This window comes from Ochotona curzoniae, unplaced genomic scaffold, assembly GCF_017591425.1.
Source record: "Ochotona curzoniae isolate NIBS_2020 unplaced genomic scaffold, NIBS_Ocur_1.0 contig_2692, whole genome shotgun sequence".
Lineage (NCBI taxonomy): Eukaryota > Metazoa > Chordata > Mammalia > Lagomorpha > Ochotonidae > Ochotona > Ochotona curzoniae.
This window is the reverse complement of record NW_024465556.1, coordinates 21,027,636-21,043,150: the sequence shown is the minus strand read 5'-3', so window position 1 is coordinate 21,043,150 and position 15,515 is coordinate 21,027,636. Positions and strand designations below refer to the sequence as shown.

The 15,515-nt window shown below is 52.7% G+C and overlaps 1 protein-coding gene across 2 annotated transcripts in view; it reads left to right on the top strand.

Moving 5' to 3' along the window:
- The first annotated feature begins 1,267 nt into the window (after nt 1-1,267).
- Nucleotides 1,268-15,515, top strand: part of DLG5 (discs large MAGUK scaffold protein 5) — a 100,816-nt gene continuing 86,568 nt past the window's right edge. The window contains exon 1 of one of the 2 annotated variants that reach the window (XM_040976021.1): nt 1,268-1,867. In XM_040976021.1, coding sequence (XP_040831955.1) covers nt 1,564-1,867 — 304 coding nt within the window. In that variant the 5' untranslated portion in view covers nt 1,268-1,563. The remainder of the gene's footprint in view (nt 1,868-15,515) is intronic. The other variant, XM_040976022.1, reaches the window with a different exon arrangement.

The window sequence follows — 15,515 nt, the reverse complement described above, 5'->3', positions numbered from 1 at the left end:
AGAGCTTGGAAGTGGAGCCCCAGCACCGGCCCCAGCGGTAAATGACTTCTGCAGTTCCTCAAGTGGGAAGTCTAAAACACACATGGACATTCTGATGCATCCTAAGAGTGTCCAAAGCACTCTTTAGGGAGTGTGATTCCACTAAACCAAAGCAGCTGGAGACATTGCTTTTGTGGGTGAAGATGGGAAGCGTGGGGACGTCTGGGAGTGACAGTGTCACTAGGCAAAACACCAGGCCCTGCATGTTGGTGAATGAGCTTTCACTGCCTCCCCGGCCCATGTGTCTGCAGAGGGCCTGGGATTCTATCCTAGGAGTACTGTGGGGTCACTGAGAGCCACCAGCGGGTTACAGCTGCGCTCAGCTCCTCCTCCAGAAACAGGGAAGCCCAGCTAGGGCTGCAATGCAGGAAGAAGGGCTGTCTTGAACCCGGACCCTCATGTAGTCACCGGGAGACTACTGCAGCCCTAGAGACCAGCTGCAGTGGAGGAAGGACATTTAAAGGAGCAGTGTCTAGGCCTTTCCTTCTTGCCAGCCTTCAAGCCACTGCATATTTGCATATTTGGGGGGCTACCTCCATTCAAATGCTGGCTAGTGGTCTCAGTTTAGGGTGGGGAAACCTCACAGATTCTACAGAGAGCTTAACTCTGTAGAGTCGTCGAAATTTAGGACACACTCCTTCTCCAACTACCCCTCCCCCCCCGCCCGCTCCAGCATCTTGTCCAGGCTTTGTGCAAAGGGGTCTCCGGTAACCTGGGGGCTGTTGTGTACCGGGCCTAACTCCTAGACCCCCGATCAGGAGGGAGGTGGGGCAGGCGAACGACTAGCAGGCGCCGCGCCCTCGCTTCGCAGGCAGGCCGGGGGCGGGGACCCCTGGCCCTCGCCCATCGCCCATCCTCTCGCTCTTCGTTGCCGTCTCCCGGAGGGACGGCCGGGGGAGGGGAGAGACCAGGAGGGGCGGGTCCGCGCGGCGGGGCTCGGCCTTGGCGGAGAGGGCGGTGGCCGCGGGGCTCCGGTGAGCCGGACCGGAGTCGCGGACGGGCCAGCTGCCAGGGCCCCGCGTCACTTTCCGCCCCCCCGCACCGGGAGCCGCGACCGCGCCCGGGGAGAGGCGCAGCGCGCGCTTCGCGGCCACTTCTGTGGCGGGCCGGCGGCGCGCGGAGGCGGAGGCCGAGGGGGAGGGGGGCATGCCCGGCTGGAGCCAGGCCTCGGGGCGCGCCCCGGCCGCCGTCCCCACCTCCGCCTCCTCCTTCTCCTCCTCCGTCTCCTCCTCCTCCTCTTCCAGTCCCGCCGCTGCGGCAGCCAACATGGCTGCGCTCCGGAGCCCGGGAGGCGGCCGCTGCTGAGAGCTCTGCGCGCCGCCCGCCGCCCCGGGCCGCACCCCCTCCACTCCTCCCTACCCATCCCCGAGCCCGCGCAGGCCCGGCCCCGGCCCCGACTCATGGCCCCCGCTGCGTCTCGGCTCCTGGCTCGTTAGGACTGCCTCCCAGGCGCGGGCCCGCCGGCCTCGGAGCCGGGCAGCCGTCCGGCGGGGCGGGGCGGCGCTGCGCTGCGCGGCCGCCACCATGGAGCCCCAGCGCCGGGAGCTGCTCGCCCAGTGTCAGCAGAGCCTGGCTCAGGCCATGACGGAGGTGGAAGCCGTGCTCGGGTTGCTCGAGGCCGCGGGAGCGCTCAGTCCCGGCGAGCGGCGGCAGCTGGATGAGGAGGCGGGAGGCGCTAAGGCCGAGCTGCTGCTCAAGCTGCTTCTGGCCAAGGAGCGGGACCACTTCCAGGACCTGCGAGCGGCGCTGGAGAAGACCCAGCCTCACCTGCTACCCATTCTCTACCTGAACGGCGTCGTGGGGCCGCCCCAGCCTACCGAGGGCGCCGGTGAGTATCAGGTCCCCGCCCCCCCCGGGCACCCCTTGTGCCTCCAGCGCGCCCCTGGGCTATCTAGCCTGCTCCCTCCAACCCTCCCTCTCCTCCGTCCTAGGTCCTTCCACACCGTGGTCCACCTGGGACAGCCGCCGGTGGAATGGTCTCGCCTTTAGTCTATCTGGGGAGGGAGCCATGGGTGGACCCCTACCCCACGGAGGGCTCTTGCCCTCCCATTGCCGGGCAGCAGGGTCGTAGCCCGTCTCCCAGGTCCTTGCAGGGATGTGGGTCAGTCGCTTTTCTCAGGTTCTTCCATGGCCTCTCGTCCCACTCTTGGAGCCTCTGTCGGCTTTTGTCCAGCCGTGCAGTCTACAAGAAAGGAACCTGGGTCAGGAACAATGGCCTTGATCATGGTCCCTGTCTGTGCCTGCCCCCTTACCTCTGCCCCAGCTCAGCCTCTTAGCTGGCCCAGACTTGGGGTTGATTGTGCACAATGCCTGCCTGGGTTCTTTGGAAACTGTGGGCCTGGAAAAGTTGGGAAGTTGCATTGCATCATGGGAGAATCCTCGCAGTGGTTTTGGGGTTGAGCTGCCTTTCTCTGGGGGTGGTCCCTTTCAGGGGTTTCTGAGTCCTCCGTGTTGGGGATGACCATTGTGTCTGAGCTTGTGAGGGAGTTGAGGGCGGGGGTGTGTGGCTTGTCCTGTCCAGACTGGGGAAATGTGATGGTGGTGGGGTGGGTTGATGGGGTAGGGGAGAAGGGATGATAGGGAAAGAGGAACGAACCAGCATTTAGTGGGCACCCATTGTTGTGGCTGGCATTCTGCTTCAGCCCCTCTCATTGTGGTCACTAGAAACTGCTGCTGATCCTGCCTAGCCAGAGAGAAAACTTGGGTCCCAGTGGTTTAAAATGGCTTAGAAAGTATTGGGTGCCAGGAGTTTAGAATTATGATCGATGGCTTTAACATGTTCGGAGCTTGGCGACGGCAAGTGCTATCATGTCGTGGTTTTAAGAGTGAACCAATGTATACAACAAAAGTAAATAAAGGTGCATGAATAAATGTTCTTTAAAAGAGTGAGTGAGGAAGGCTGAAATACTGCCCTTAGCTGCCTGTGGGCCAAGGGCTGCTGAGACCCATTTATGTGACTGTTAAAAGCCTCTCTTATTAAGAGGATGATTTTATAAGGTATACCTCGTAACAACTTTCACATGTATTCCATAGCCGGCAGGACTGACACAGACTGAACGCTGGTCCGGCAGTGGAGAGACCTGCTTGGTGATCCACGTGTCTGCCCCTAGAGCATCGCTGTCTGGCCCCAACCCCCTCTTCGGTTTGTGGTCCTGGCTGAAGGAGAAAGTTGATCAAAGATCCCTTTCCAGTAGTTTGTGAAGGAATCACAGAAATGAGAGTGGAGACTAGGAGTTCTTCTTGGCTGTGAGGGGATCAGAACTGGTGAATCAGTCTGGTGATTCGCTGAGCATTCGGGCCCACCTTGGGGAAGCTGAGGCCCCACCGGGCTGAAGGCAGAGTCTCAATCCCGTAAGAAAGTGAGAGATTTGAGTTTGGGGCTTATCTCCCAGGGCAGCAATGTCAGCCCCCGCTTTTTTTTTTTTTTTTAACCACATTGCAGAGTTGTGTGGTTGTGCAGAGTTGTGTGGTTGTGCAGAGTTGTGTGGTTGTGCAGAGTTGTGTGGTTGTGCAGAGTTGTGTGGTTGTGCAGAGTTGTGCAGAGGGTCATGAGAGTCTTAGGAAGGGCATTGTCAAGGTTTGGGAAGTTTGATTGATTTAACACATTGTGAGTGGGAAAAAAAAGTACTGATGGTCTTTGGCATTTGGTGTGGCTGATTGCAACCTGGAGCCTGCAGGTGGAGGGCGCCATGGTCTGCAGGACTGCAGTGCTATGTCGGGGTCTTGTTAAAGGGTGGCTGAGCAGGCGGCAGCTTCCCAGCCCTCCGATGAGGCCAAGCTCAGAGCTGCTCTGGTTGAAGAGTTGGAGCCACTGGCCTCATCTGGAAGCAGCCCCAGCTGGGAAAGCCCAAAGCCTGTGACCCCACAGTGACTTCTGCAGATCCACACTCCTAACTTGGTGTGTGGGGTGGCCTCAGCGTGGAGCCTGAGGGGAACCGGCTGACACTCCTGGAACCCCAGCCTCAAAGGGAAGCTGCTTTGTGTCCCCATGCCCCGCTCCACCCTGTCTCTGCATTGGAGGTGACACCATTCCACACCTGGGGTCTTACATGGTAGACTTGGCACTCTGCAGCCTCTGGTCCGGGAAGCCATCCTCGTGGGCACTTGTGCATTGTGGGAGCTTGCAGTGTCATGGACAGATACAGGCTGGCAGCCCCTCACATGGGCCTGGGTGGGAAGGCAGCTGTGGGGAGGCCAGGGGTCTGAGTGCTGCAGGGCAGGTGAACTTCCTGAGCCCTTCCGAGTGAGCTGAGTGCAGTTAGAGTCCCCAGATCCACTGTGCTGACGTTTGGGCTGGGGAGGAGAAAGAGGAACATCCAATGTAGATTCTCTGGCAGGAGCAGAAGTGGTGGTGGTGCCGGGAGTGGGAAGGGTGCTATGGTGGCTGTTTAGCATTCCTTCTCTCTCCTTCTTCTTTTCTTTAATTGTTTTTTTGTTGTTGTTGTTTGTTTGTTTTCTTCTTTTTTTTGAAGTAATTATTTATTTTTGTATTATTTAACCACTTTAAGAGACAGAGATGGGCCTGGCGCAGTAGTCTAGTGGGTAAAGTCCTAGCCTTGGACTCCTGGGATTTCATATGGGTTTCAGTTTGTGTCCCAGCTGCTCCACTTCCCATCCAGCTCCCTGCTTGTGGACTGAGAAAGCAGTGGAGGACGGCCCAAAATCTTGGAACCTTACACCCTGGCTCCTGGCTTCAGATTGTCTCAGCTCTGACCGTTTCGGCTACTTGGGGAGTGAACCAGTGGATGGAGGATCTTTGTCTCTCCTTCACTCTGTAAATCTGACTTTGCAATAAAAATTAAAAAAAAAAAAAAAGAGACAGAGATATAGTACACATGTCTGTTGGTTCATTCCCCAAGCAGCCAGAGATGAGCCAGGCCGATGCTTCCCAGCATGAGGAACTCAATGTTGGGTCTCCCATGTGGCTGGCAGGGACCCAGGTACTTGAGTTATTGTCATGATCTGCCTCCCAGGGTGTGTGCTATTTAAAAACTGGAATTGGGAACAGAGGTAGGAGCCAAGCCTGGGCCTCTGATACAGGCTGCAGGTGTGCCAACCAACATTTTACTCTCTAGGCCAAAGTCTGTCCTGTGCTTTCTTTCCTGTGATTCTGTGGCACCCCGGAGTGATGAATGGTATCTTTGACTTCATTGTATTGGGTTCCAGGACTTTGTCCATGAGGCCTGAAGCAGAAGTCACAGGACGGAATCCAGCACTTGGACACAGTGGGTTCAGGCACTGGCTGGAGTGCTGGCATCCCGTTGGAGACTTGGTTCAAGTTTGGGCTGCTCCACTTCCAGTCCAGTTCCCTGCTAATGTGCCTGGGAAAGCAGCAGAGGATGGCTTAGGTCCTTGTGCCCCTGCCACCCATATTGGAGATATGGAAGAAGCTCCAGGCTCCTGACTGAAAGATCTGGTCCAGCGCCAGTCAATGTGGCCATTTGGAGAGTGAACCAGTAGATTGACCATTGCTTTCTCTCTCTGTCTCTGTGTCTCTCTGTTCCTCTCTCTGCAGCTCTGCTTTTTACATAAATTAGTCTTAAAAAAAGATAAACAAGGAGTCACAAGACAGAAGGTAGCAGACTTAAGGCTAAGCCCAAGGCTTCTGATTTCTCATCTGTCACCTGACAAGGCCTTTCCACTATAGTGGCAGGACATTTCCTGTCATGAGGGAACCCTGGAGTTCTCATCCCTGTATCTCTGGGTAAGAATTGATCTCTTAGGCCCCAGCTCATGGCCGGGAGGGAGTGGTGGCAAGTGGCCAGTGTCTTATGTTGTCTCTCTTGGTTATATTCTAGTCTGGGCATTTAGAGCCCACACTTTCCTTTTTCTTTTCTTTTTTTTTTTTTTTTTTTAAATTTCTGTTTAATTCAGTTATAGGCATCTGGATTTTCTCCCTCAGGAATCCTCAGCTGCCCCTTGAGTGGGCCTCAGTGTATTCATTTGTGAGATGGGTAGAGAGCTACCTGATCTCTCATGTAGAGCCTCAGTCCCTGGGAGGGTAGGATGGAGGCGCCTGCTTCTGTGCTTCGCTCAGCTGGGATTGGGGTGCAGACAGATTTTGGGATGTGTTAGATGTACTTCTGGTTTGTAGCTTGCAGCTTTGGGGTTGGGGAAGGGGGCAGTGGAACACTCAGGAGCAAGACATTAAAACTTAAGCAATCTGTTGAAAAAACTCTCCAGTTCATGTTTCCCCAGATACTCCCATCCACCCCGGGACCTGCCTCAACATCTGCAGGTGGAAGTTTGCCCACATTGTTGTATAGCAGGTCTCTCTAGGGAGGCAGAAATGGCATGACCTGGCAGGACCTGGCCATTGGTTGACCAGTTCTTGCCTACCCTCCAGGGAATGGGGGCAGCAGTGTGCGCTGTGCAGGCTGAGGAAGGCTTCATGCCCGGGAGCCAGTGTGGAAGAGGCTGCCAACTCACAGAGGGAGGAGGGCATGTTGTGGGCAGCAGGCAGGGCAACCACAGGAAGTGAGATCAGCGTGAGCAGAGCAGGGGATCCATGTGGGCCCGAGGAGGGAGATGGGGACCCGAAGGTGACCCAGAGGCCAAGATGTCACGCTGAGGAAGGGATGTGGGTGCCGCTTTGAACCGAGGCCCTGCACGCGCTTGGGAGTGGGAGTTGGAAGGTGTCTTGTTTTGTTCTTCCCAGGAACCTCCTTGCTAGGCCTTCCCAGCAGTCCCGGTGCAGGCCTGGGTTATTTATTATTCAGTAGAGGTTACCTGGCCCCTTTGTCCTCTCCTAGCTCCCTTCAGGTACCGACCAGTTCTTCATCCACTTGGTCCTGGGTAGGCAACTAGGGATCCAGCTATTTGTAGTTTTGTTTTTTGGATGGGGGCTGGAGGTTGTTGTTTTAGTTGTGTTAGTTGAGAGGAGTTGGCAGAAGAACTTGAAAGTAAAGGCTGAAAAATGTCTTTCTCTTTTCAAAGTTTATTTATTTATTTACTTATTTATTTATTTTAGTTTTGTTTGAAAGATTTACAGAGAGAAGGAGAGACAGAGGCAGATCTTCCATCTGTTGGTTCATTCCCCAAATGGCTGCAACAGCTGGAGCTGAGCTGATCCAAAGCCAGGAGGCTCGAGTCTCAACTGGAGATCCCCTGGGGTGTGGGGGCCCAAGTACTTGAGCCCTCCTCCATTGCTTTTCCAGGCCATAAGCAAGTAGCTGGATCTAAAGTGGAACAGCCAGGACCTGAACCGGTACTTATATGACTTGCTGGTACTGCAGGTGGAGGATTAGCTTGTTGAGTCACCATGCTATCCTTAGACGATTATTATTATTATTTTAATATTTATTTTTTATGGCAAAGTCAGATATACAGAGGAGGAGAGACAGAGAGGAAGGTCTCCCATCCAATGATTCATTTCCGAAGTGACCGCAACTGCGCCCATCCGAGGCCAGAAGCCAGTAGCTTTTCCGGGTCTCCCATGCGGGTGCTGGGTCCCAAGGCTTTGGGCTGTCCTCGACTGTTTTCCCAGGCCACACACAGGGAGCTGGATGGGAAGTGGAGCTGCCAGGAGCAACGCCCATATGAGATCCTGGCGCTTTCAAGGCCAGGATCATTGCGCCGGGCCCTAGAAGATTCTTTTTAAAAGATATTTATTTGGAAGGCAGAGTGGCAGAGAAGGAGGATACAGAGAGAGAGAAGTAGCTCTTTCATGTGTTAGTTCATTCCCTAAATGGCCACAATGGCTTGGGCTGGAACAAACCAAAGTCAGGAGCCTGGAACGCCATCTAGGTGTCCCACATGAGTGGCAGGAGCCCGGGCACTTGGGCCATTTGCAACTGCTTTCCTAGGTGCAATAGCAAGGAAGGAACTTGGGTTGGAGGCAGAGAAGCCGTACTCCACCTGACATTTTTTTTTTTAAGATTTATTTTTATTGGAAAGTCAGATCTATAGAGATAAGGAGATAGAGAGAAAGATCTTTCATCTGCTGGTTCACTCCCCAAGTGGCCATAACAGCTAGAGTTGAACCGATCCAAAGCCAGGAGTCAGGAGCTTCCTCCGGGTCTCCCACATGGGTGCAGAGTCCCAAGGCTTTGGCCTGTCCTCAACTGCTTTCCCAAGCCACAAGCAGGGAGCTGGGTGGAAGGCAGGGCAGCCAGGACGTGAATGGGGCTTACATGGGATCCCGGCACATGCAAGGCGAGGATTTAGCCACTAGGCTGTTGTATCGGGTGTGCCAGCTGACATTCTGGTAGGTAAAGCAGTATCACAGGTGGTGCTTTCAACCCGCTGGGTCACAGCTGGTCCTGGGAAGAGGTTTTTCAGTAGAGGACAGATTTTATGTGCCTGTGTATGTGTTTGTGGTACCCTTATTGCCATTGACAGCGAAGTTAGCTTAAACTAGCTAATGCAGAAGAGAAATGTTTGTTGGTTTTTAACATTCATCAACCTTGGCATGGATAGAGTGTGGGCAGCCTGTGGGACAGTGGACCACTCATGTGCTATGGATATTCCCTGTAGGCCTAGAAGGTGGTCTCAGGCCCCTGTGGACTTTACGTTTGCAGCTCCTCACCAGATAGGAAGGACACAACAATTTGACAGAAGGGCTCTGACTGACCTGACTGTGTCTTGTGTGGCCTGATCATCGTGCCGGGGCCTTGGCCAGAGCTAGAGGGCTAAGACCAGCCTATCTGTGGTAGGGAAGGGTGCTGAGGGTTGGGGGCTGTCATTGGCAGCTTGGCCCTCAAACAGAGGGCAGTTAGCCTCTGAGCTTATTCTCTGCTCCACAAAGCAATTCCAGCACTGACTGCTTCATAATGCCATTTGCGGGTCAAGAAAGGAGAAGCATGCTGGCACCGCAGCCCAGTCACGGGGGCCACAGGAGACTCGCACAGCTTCTGGGAATTTGACAACTCTAGGGCACCCTATGAACCTGGCTGAGCAGGTGTCAGTTTGAGCTTCCTGTGGCTGTGGGTCGTCAGGAGCAGAATGTGTCCCCCAGGTCTGGAGTTGAGCAGGGTCCAGGCTAGGTGTTCAATAGCTTTTTTGTTGGCTGCATGCATAGCTGGCTGTGTGTGGAGCTCATGGGGCATCCCCGTCTAGATCATCTTCACAGATGCACGTAGATTCCTAAGCAGTGAATTCATAGCAGCAGAAGGCTGTGAGGCAGGAGGAAGGCTCGAGGGAGTCCCAGATGCATGCACAGATGTCACCACCCACAGGGTGTCTGTGTGGAAGCAGGTGGCATGACATCAGTATCTGAAATTGCCAAGGTCACCCGTTGGCAGGTACCCACAGCCAGGCGAAGCACCCAGGTTGCCTCCTGTAGGAGTGGAGTCTTTCCCTTTTCATATGTGGAGTGCCAGTTTTGGCCTGGAGCCCTGGATGGGATCTGCTCCCTAGTGCCACAGCTTGACTTTGGCACTGCCTTCTCACTTTCCCAGTTCATACCACCTCAATTCCCGCCCCCACCCAAGGAGGTGGAGCGTTGCCTGGGGAGTCATTCCAGCCTTTTGAGCACTTCCCAAGTGGCTTATGGTGCAGCAAGGAGTGGACTTGGACTGGGTTTCTGATCACTCTCGTGCATGTTCATTTGATTTAATACTTCTGATACCCCAGCTTTTTGTTTCCTGAAATAGGAAACTGAGCAGGAAGTACATTTTGTCTCAGTTTTCTGTCCCACCCCATTGCAGCCACCTGTGTGCTCTGCAGGGCCTGGGGAGGGGGCAGGCCTGCGACTCCCTGTAATCCCTGGAAGGTGTGAGCCGTGGAGAGCAACCGAGCTGTGGCAGTCTGTAAGGGAGGGGTGCCTAGCATGTTGGCAGGAAATGGGTGCGCATTACCCTCATGCCTTGGACAGGGAGCCAGTTCACTGAGTCCTGTCTCTGTTGACCTTTCTAGACGCATTTCTTCCAGAGTGCTGTGGAAGCATGTGGAACTATTGGAGATGCTGGGTGGTTTGTCTTTCTAAATCATTTGAGAATTTTGGTTACCGTTTGACTCTTGGTTGCAATGTCACAATAAGTGGCCTAATTTATTTGCTGTCTTAAGAAAAATCATAGGAGCTAGCACAGTGGCTTATCAGGCTAATCCTCTGCCTGCAGCACCTGTATCCGCTATGGGTGCTGGTTCAAGTCCCAGCTGCTCCACTTCTGATCCTGCCTGTGGCCTGGGAGAGCAGCAGAGGATAGCTCATGTCTTTGAGCCTGTACACTCAGGTAGGAGACCTGAAGGAAGCTCCTGGATTCAGCTCAGGCTGTTGGGGAGTATCTCCTCTCTCTAAATCTGCCTCTCTGATAACAATAAATGGATTTTAAGAAGAACATCATGATGAAATACATATAATATTTAATGTACCATGTGAATCCCCCTTTTAAAAAAATATTTTATTTTTGTTGGAAAGGCAGATTTCCAGAGAGAAGGAGAGACAGAGAGAAAGATCCTCTATCCATTGGTTCACTCCCCAAGTGGTTGCAATGGCTGGAGCTGAGCCAATTTGAAGCCAGGAGCCAGGAGCTTCTTCTGTGTCTCCCAAGTGGTTACAGGGTCCCAGAGTTTTGGGTTATCCTCTACTGCTTTCTCAGGCCACACAGAGCTGGATGAGAAGTGGAGTAGCCAGGACACGAACCAGTGCCCTTATGGGATGCCAGCGCTTGTGAGGGGAGGATTAGTCAATTGAGCTATTGTGCTGAGCCCCTGTTGTTTTCCTCTCTCTGCAGATGTTTTGTGGAAGTCTCAGAATTGTCCCTTTAGACATTTGAGGGCAGACTGTAATTTCAGTAGTCGCCTATGCCTCTGTTGGGGCCAGAAGGGAGCTATCAATCCCAGCAGCATTCCTCGCTGGCAGCTAACGGGATGTTCACACATTTCCAGTGCTAATATCTTCATCCCCAAAGACCTTGAAGTATGCGAGTTATTTGTACATTGTAGACACTTCCTCTTCCTCCTCCTGCTTGCATTCGGAGTTGGTTTGATTTCTCAGTTTCCAATCCAGGGTAACTAAGACCATGGTAAATTTTCTAAGAGGCCGAGGTCAGCGTTTACCAAGAACACATCTTCCAAACCCTGTTTTGTGGGGCCCTCCATGGTGTTGCCAGCCCCATGGCTTCTGTGGCTGTCCATTGCAGCTCCTGCACCGTTGACCTCTGGGGAACTCACCAGGGCCTGGGTCCTTAAGCTTCCTGGGCCAGGACTCCTGCTTCATGCAGTGGCTTGCACCGTCAGTGCCCTGAGGAATACCCGGTGTAGAAGGCTCAGCTTTGGCACACAGAACTAGAGAGGCAGTGGACACTGATGCTTCATGCCTTTCCCCACTCATTTGGCATTGAGACCTTGAACTTTAATTTCTGATACCAGCCAGAGGAGACCCACTGATGGGACTCCATGGGGGGTAAGTCTGGTGTCCTCCTCCTGGTTGTTCTTAGAGATGGTTCAGTCTCTACTGCTCTTCTCTAGGCTTGTGTGAGGCTGGGTTGTGGGCCACGCCCGGAGCATCAGGTCTGGGGACAGCGTTGGACTTGTCTTTCCTGAGCAGCTGGCAGGTGCCATGCTTGGGAGCAGAGAAAAGATAGTCTATGCCCCAGAAATAAAGGCTATTTCGGGGAGCGTGGGTGATTCACATAATGGTTCAGGTCGCTTGGATGTGGAGCCATGGGAAAGGCCCTGGAGCTGGAGGCAGCTAAGTAAGTGTCAGGAGTGCATTCTCAGGGATGCTTACAGGCCAGAGTTCCAAGTCTTGGCTCTCCCATCCAAAGCTGTGTGGTTTTAGCAAGTGCACTGGTCCCCACCTGTGAAGACAGGTTGAATCGCATGCCTGTTTTCTTCCCCAGGTCGTGATGAGGGTGGAGGTGGTTTATGTGGCAATGGGGCCTTAAAGCTTTTGGGGGGCTGGCTTGCCCTGAGCACGGGGCCAACCCCAGCCTGTGCATGCAGTCAGGTTGCATCCCAGGCAGAGGTTGCACTTGAAGTTGAAGCCAGAGCTGCTTGAGGGAAAGCAACTGTGGGCAGAGAAACAGCTTGTACCGGCTCCCCAGATACCCATAATGGCTGGAACCTGGAGCTGGAAACACAGTCCAAGTTTCCCATGTGGGAAACTTGTAGGAACCCAGTTCCTTGAACCATCACCTGCTGCCTCCCAGGGTGGTGTATGAAGCTGGGGTTGGGACTGGTAGCCGGGTGCTCTGACGCAGGGGTCTTAACCCCTAGCCACACACCTGCCTCCTGGAGTGCATATTTTAGGGAGGGCACCCCCATAACCTCTGAGAAGTTTGGGTTTGAAAAAACCTTTGGGAAGTTGTGTCTAGAAAGTTTAGAAAGTTCCTGGTTTCAGACAGACTCCAGGCAAGCGGAAGCCTTTGATCTCAGAGCACTGAATGTGAACTGAAAGATGTGAGAGGTGGGGAGGCAGAATGGAGCTCTGTCTCTTTCTTTTTTTAGGGATTTACCCCTTTTTATTTGAAAGGCAGATTTGTAGAGAGAAGGAGAGATAGAATTGTGCATCTGCTGTTTTACTCCCTAAATGACTACAATGGCCAGAGCTGAGCTGATCCAAAACCAGGAGCCAGCCTTCTGAGTCTCCAGTATGGGTACAGGGTACCAACGCTTTGGGCCATCTTCCACTGCTTTCACAGGCCATTAACAGGGAGCTTTATCGGAAATAGAGCAGCTGGAACTTGAACTGGTGTTCATATGGGATGCTGACATCAAAGGGCAACACCTTAACCCACTGTGCTACAACACTGGCTCTTGTGGGGTTAAAAAACAAATCCCACATGGCATTGGCCCTTCACTTATACATGGTAAAGGATGTGTTTCTAAGGGATAGAGCCCTAAAAAAAGGAAAACCAGCAATATTACTGATAATATCTTAATGTTATCAAAGCCCCAGTTGACATTCAGTTTTCCTGGTCTGAAAAATGTCCTTTCACAGGTGATTTGTTCAAATCAAGATTTAACAAGGTTCGCTGGCTGCATTTGGTTGGTATCTTTCGTAATCCCTTGTCCAGGCTTCTTGTTTCAGGAAGAACATTTGAAATGTTCGGTGCCACCCAGCTGTTGGAGTGGGCTGTTCCCGGTGGCCTCCCTCTGAGTACGGGTGTGTTAGGGAGCGGGTAGTCAGAAGGTAGCTGTTTCAGGCTCCAACCCTAAGATCGTCCAGCCTCGGTTTCCCTCACAGGACTGCAGCAGACAGTTGCCTGAAATGGCAGGTATAGGGTGAATGTTCTGTGTGACCTGCTGTTACTGTTAGCCGCAGACTGCTTATTGTTGATGAGCCTGTGGGTGACATCAGCTGTGTGAGATGGACCCCAAAGAGGTGCAGCGGTGGCTGGGGAGTGGGGGCCCAGAGCACTGCCCCTCACCTGGGCCTCCAGTGAGAATCCTCCGCAGGAGTCTCCAAAACAAGTTTGGAAACCACTGTGTGCAGCTGCTGGCTGTGTGGGAGAGAGAAGCACCCCCTCCCCGGAAGCCTGGCCTGGCCTGGCCTGGGGCCTTTTTAAATTGACATCGCTGCTAGTTGACCTTACCCTTACAGTATGTAAGAGAACCATTTGTGAATAATGGGTAAACAAGCCCCCTCATAGAACAACCCCTGCTGTGGGGTATGTGGAGCCCCTTGCATGGTGGACTGTGACACTGGCGCAGGTGACCGCCTCCTGCCAGGGTGTGCAGTCTTTGTCCCAGGATTTTATGGGTGTGGTCCAGCTTGGGTGTCTGAGTCTACTGCAGTTTATGTGACTGAATGCTGCTCATGAGCATGACTCCTGGGACCCCCAGATCCCTCTAGTGTGATCTTTTGGCCATTGCCCAGCAGTTAGCAAAATGTGGTGAAGAGCTGGCAAGCGTTTTATTTTATTATTACTTTGTAAAGATTTATTTTATTTTTATTGCAAAGTCAGATATACAGAGAGGAAGAGAGACAGAGAGGAAGATCCTCTTTCCTATGGTTTACTCATCAAGTGACTGCAACAGCTGAAGCTGCGCCAATCCAAAGCCAGGAGCCAGTAGCCTCTCTTGGGTCTCCCACACAGGTGCAGGGTCCCAAGGCTTTCGGCTGTCCTCGACTGCTTTCCCAGGCCACAAGCAGGGAGCTGGATGGGAAGTGGGGCTGCCGTGATTAGAACCGGCACCCATATGGGATCCTGGTGCATGCAAGTTGAGAATTTTAGCTGCTAGGCCATCACGCTGAACCCTTATTTTATTTTTGAAAGATCTGTTTAGTTATTTAAAAGGCCAGGTGACAGAGATAGAGATCTTCCATTACTCCCCAAATGCCTGCAATAACCAGGATCGGGCCAGGACAAAGTCAGGAATGAGGGACTCCATCTGGATCCCTCATAGGCCCTTGGGCCAGCTTCTTCTACCTTCCCAGACCCATTAACAGAAAGCTGGACTGGAAGCAGAACATCTGGGACTCACACGGGCACTCTGATATGGGATGCTGGCATCACAGGTGGCAGATTAACTTGCTGTGTCACAACACAGGTCCCGTCCAACCAGTATTGAGTGATGAAAAGGCAAAACAAAGGGAAAGAAATTTCAGTTTATTTTCATAATCTAAGAAATGTATCTTAAAAATCTTTGATTTTTAAAAAAGATTTTATTTGAAAGAGTTACAGAGAGAAAGGGAGAGACCGTGTGTAATCTTCTATGTACTGATTGACTCCCCAAGCAACTACAGTGGCCAGGGTTGAAGCCAGGAGCTTCTCCCAGTCTCCCACTCAGGTACAGGGTCTCACGGCTTTGGGCCATCCTCCACTGCTTTCCCAGACCATAAGCAGGGAGTTGGATGGAAAGTGGAACAGCTGGGACACGAACCAGTACCCATGTGGGATTCTGGCACTTGAAGGTGGAGGATTAGTCAGTTGAGCCACAGTGCTAGGCCCAATAATTTATTTCTTTAAGAACAACAACAACAACAAAAAACCTCGATGACCTTTTGGGAGTCTTAGTCACTTCTGTTCTTTTCCCTCCAAGCAATGTTCTCTGTTTCTTTGTTTCTCATCATCTGGCTAGACTGTTCTTTTCCTGTTTGCATTTTTTGCCTGCCATATCTGCGCACCATGGCTGGACTGGATCTTAGAGATCTCTTAGCTTAAAGTCCCTGATTTTACAAATGAGAAACTGCAGGATAGTGACAGAGTAACCGGAGGGGGATCCTGTGGAGAGCCACAGACAGGGCCTCCCCTGGGCTTGGGACCGGTTTTTCCTGCTCTGGGCCTGGTTTAGCAGGCACTAGCCTTTACCACCAGGGTGACAGGGTGTCCGTGCTCCCTGATCCTGGAGTCACACTCCTATTCCTGACCTCCGAATGCAATCTTTTATGACCATGTGTAGTTAGTACTTATGTGGTCCTTTAAAAGAATTTAATATTGATTTTTATTGGAAAAGCAGATCCACAGAGAGAAACAGAGATCTTCCATCCACCAGTTCACTTCCTAAATGACTGCAGTGGCTGGAGCTAGGCCTGTTCAAAGCCATTAACCAGGAGCTTCTTTTGAGTCTCCCGTGTAAGTGCAGTGGCC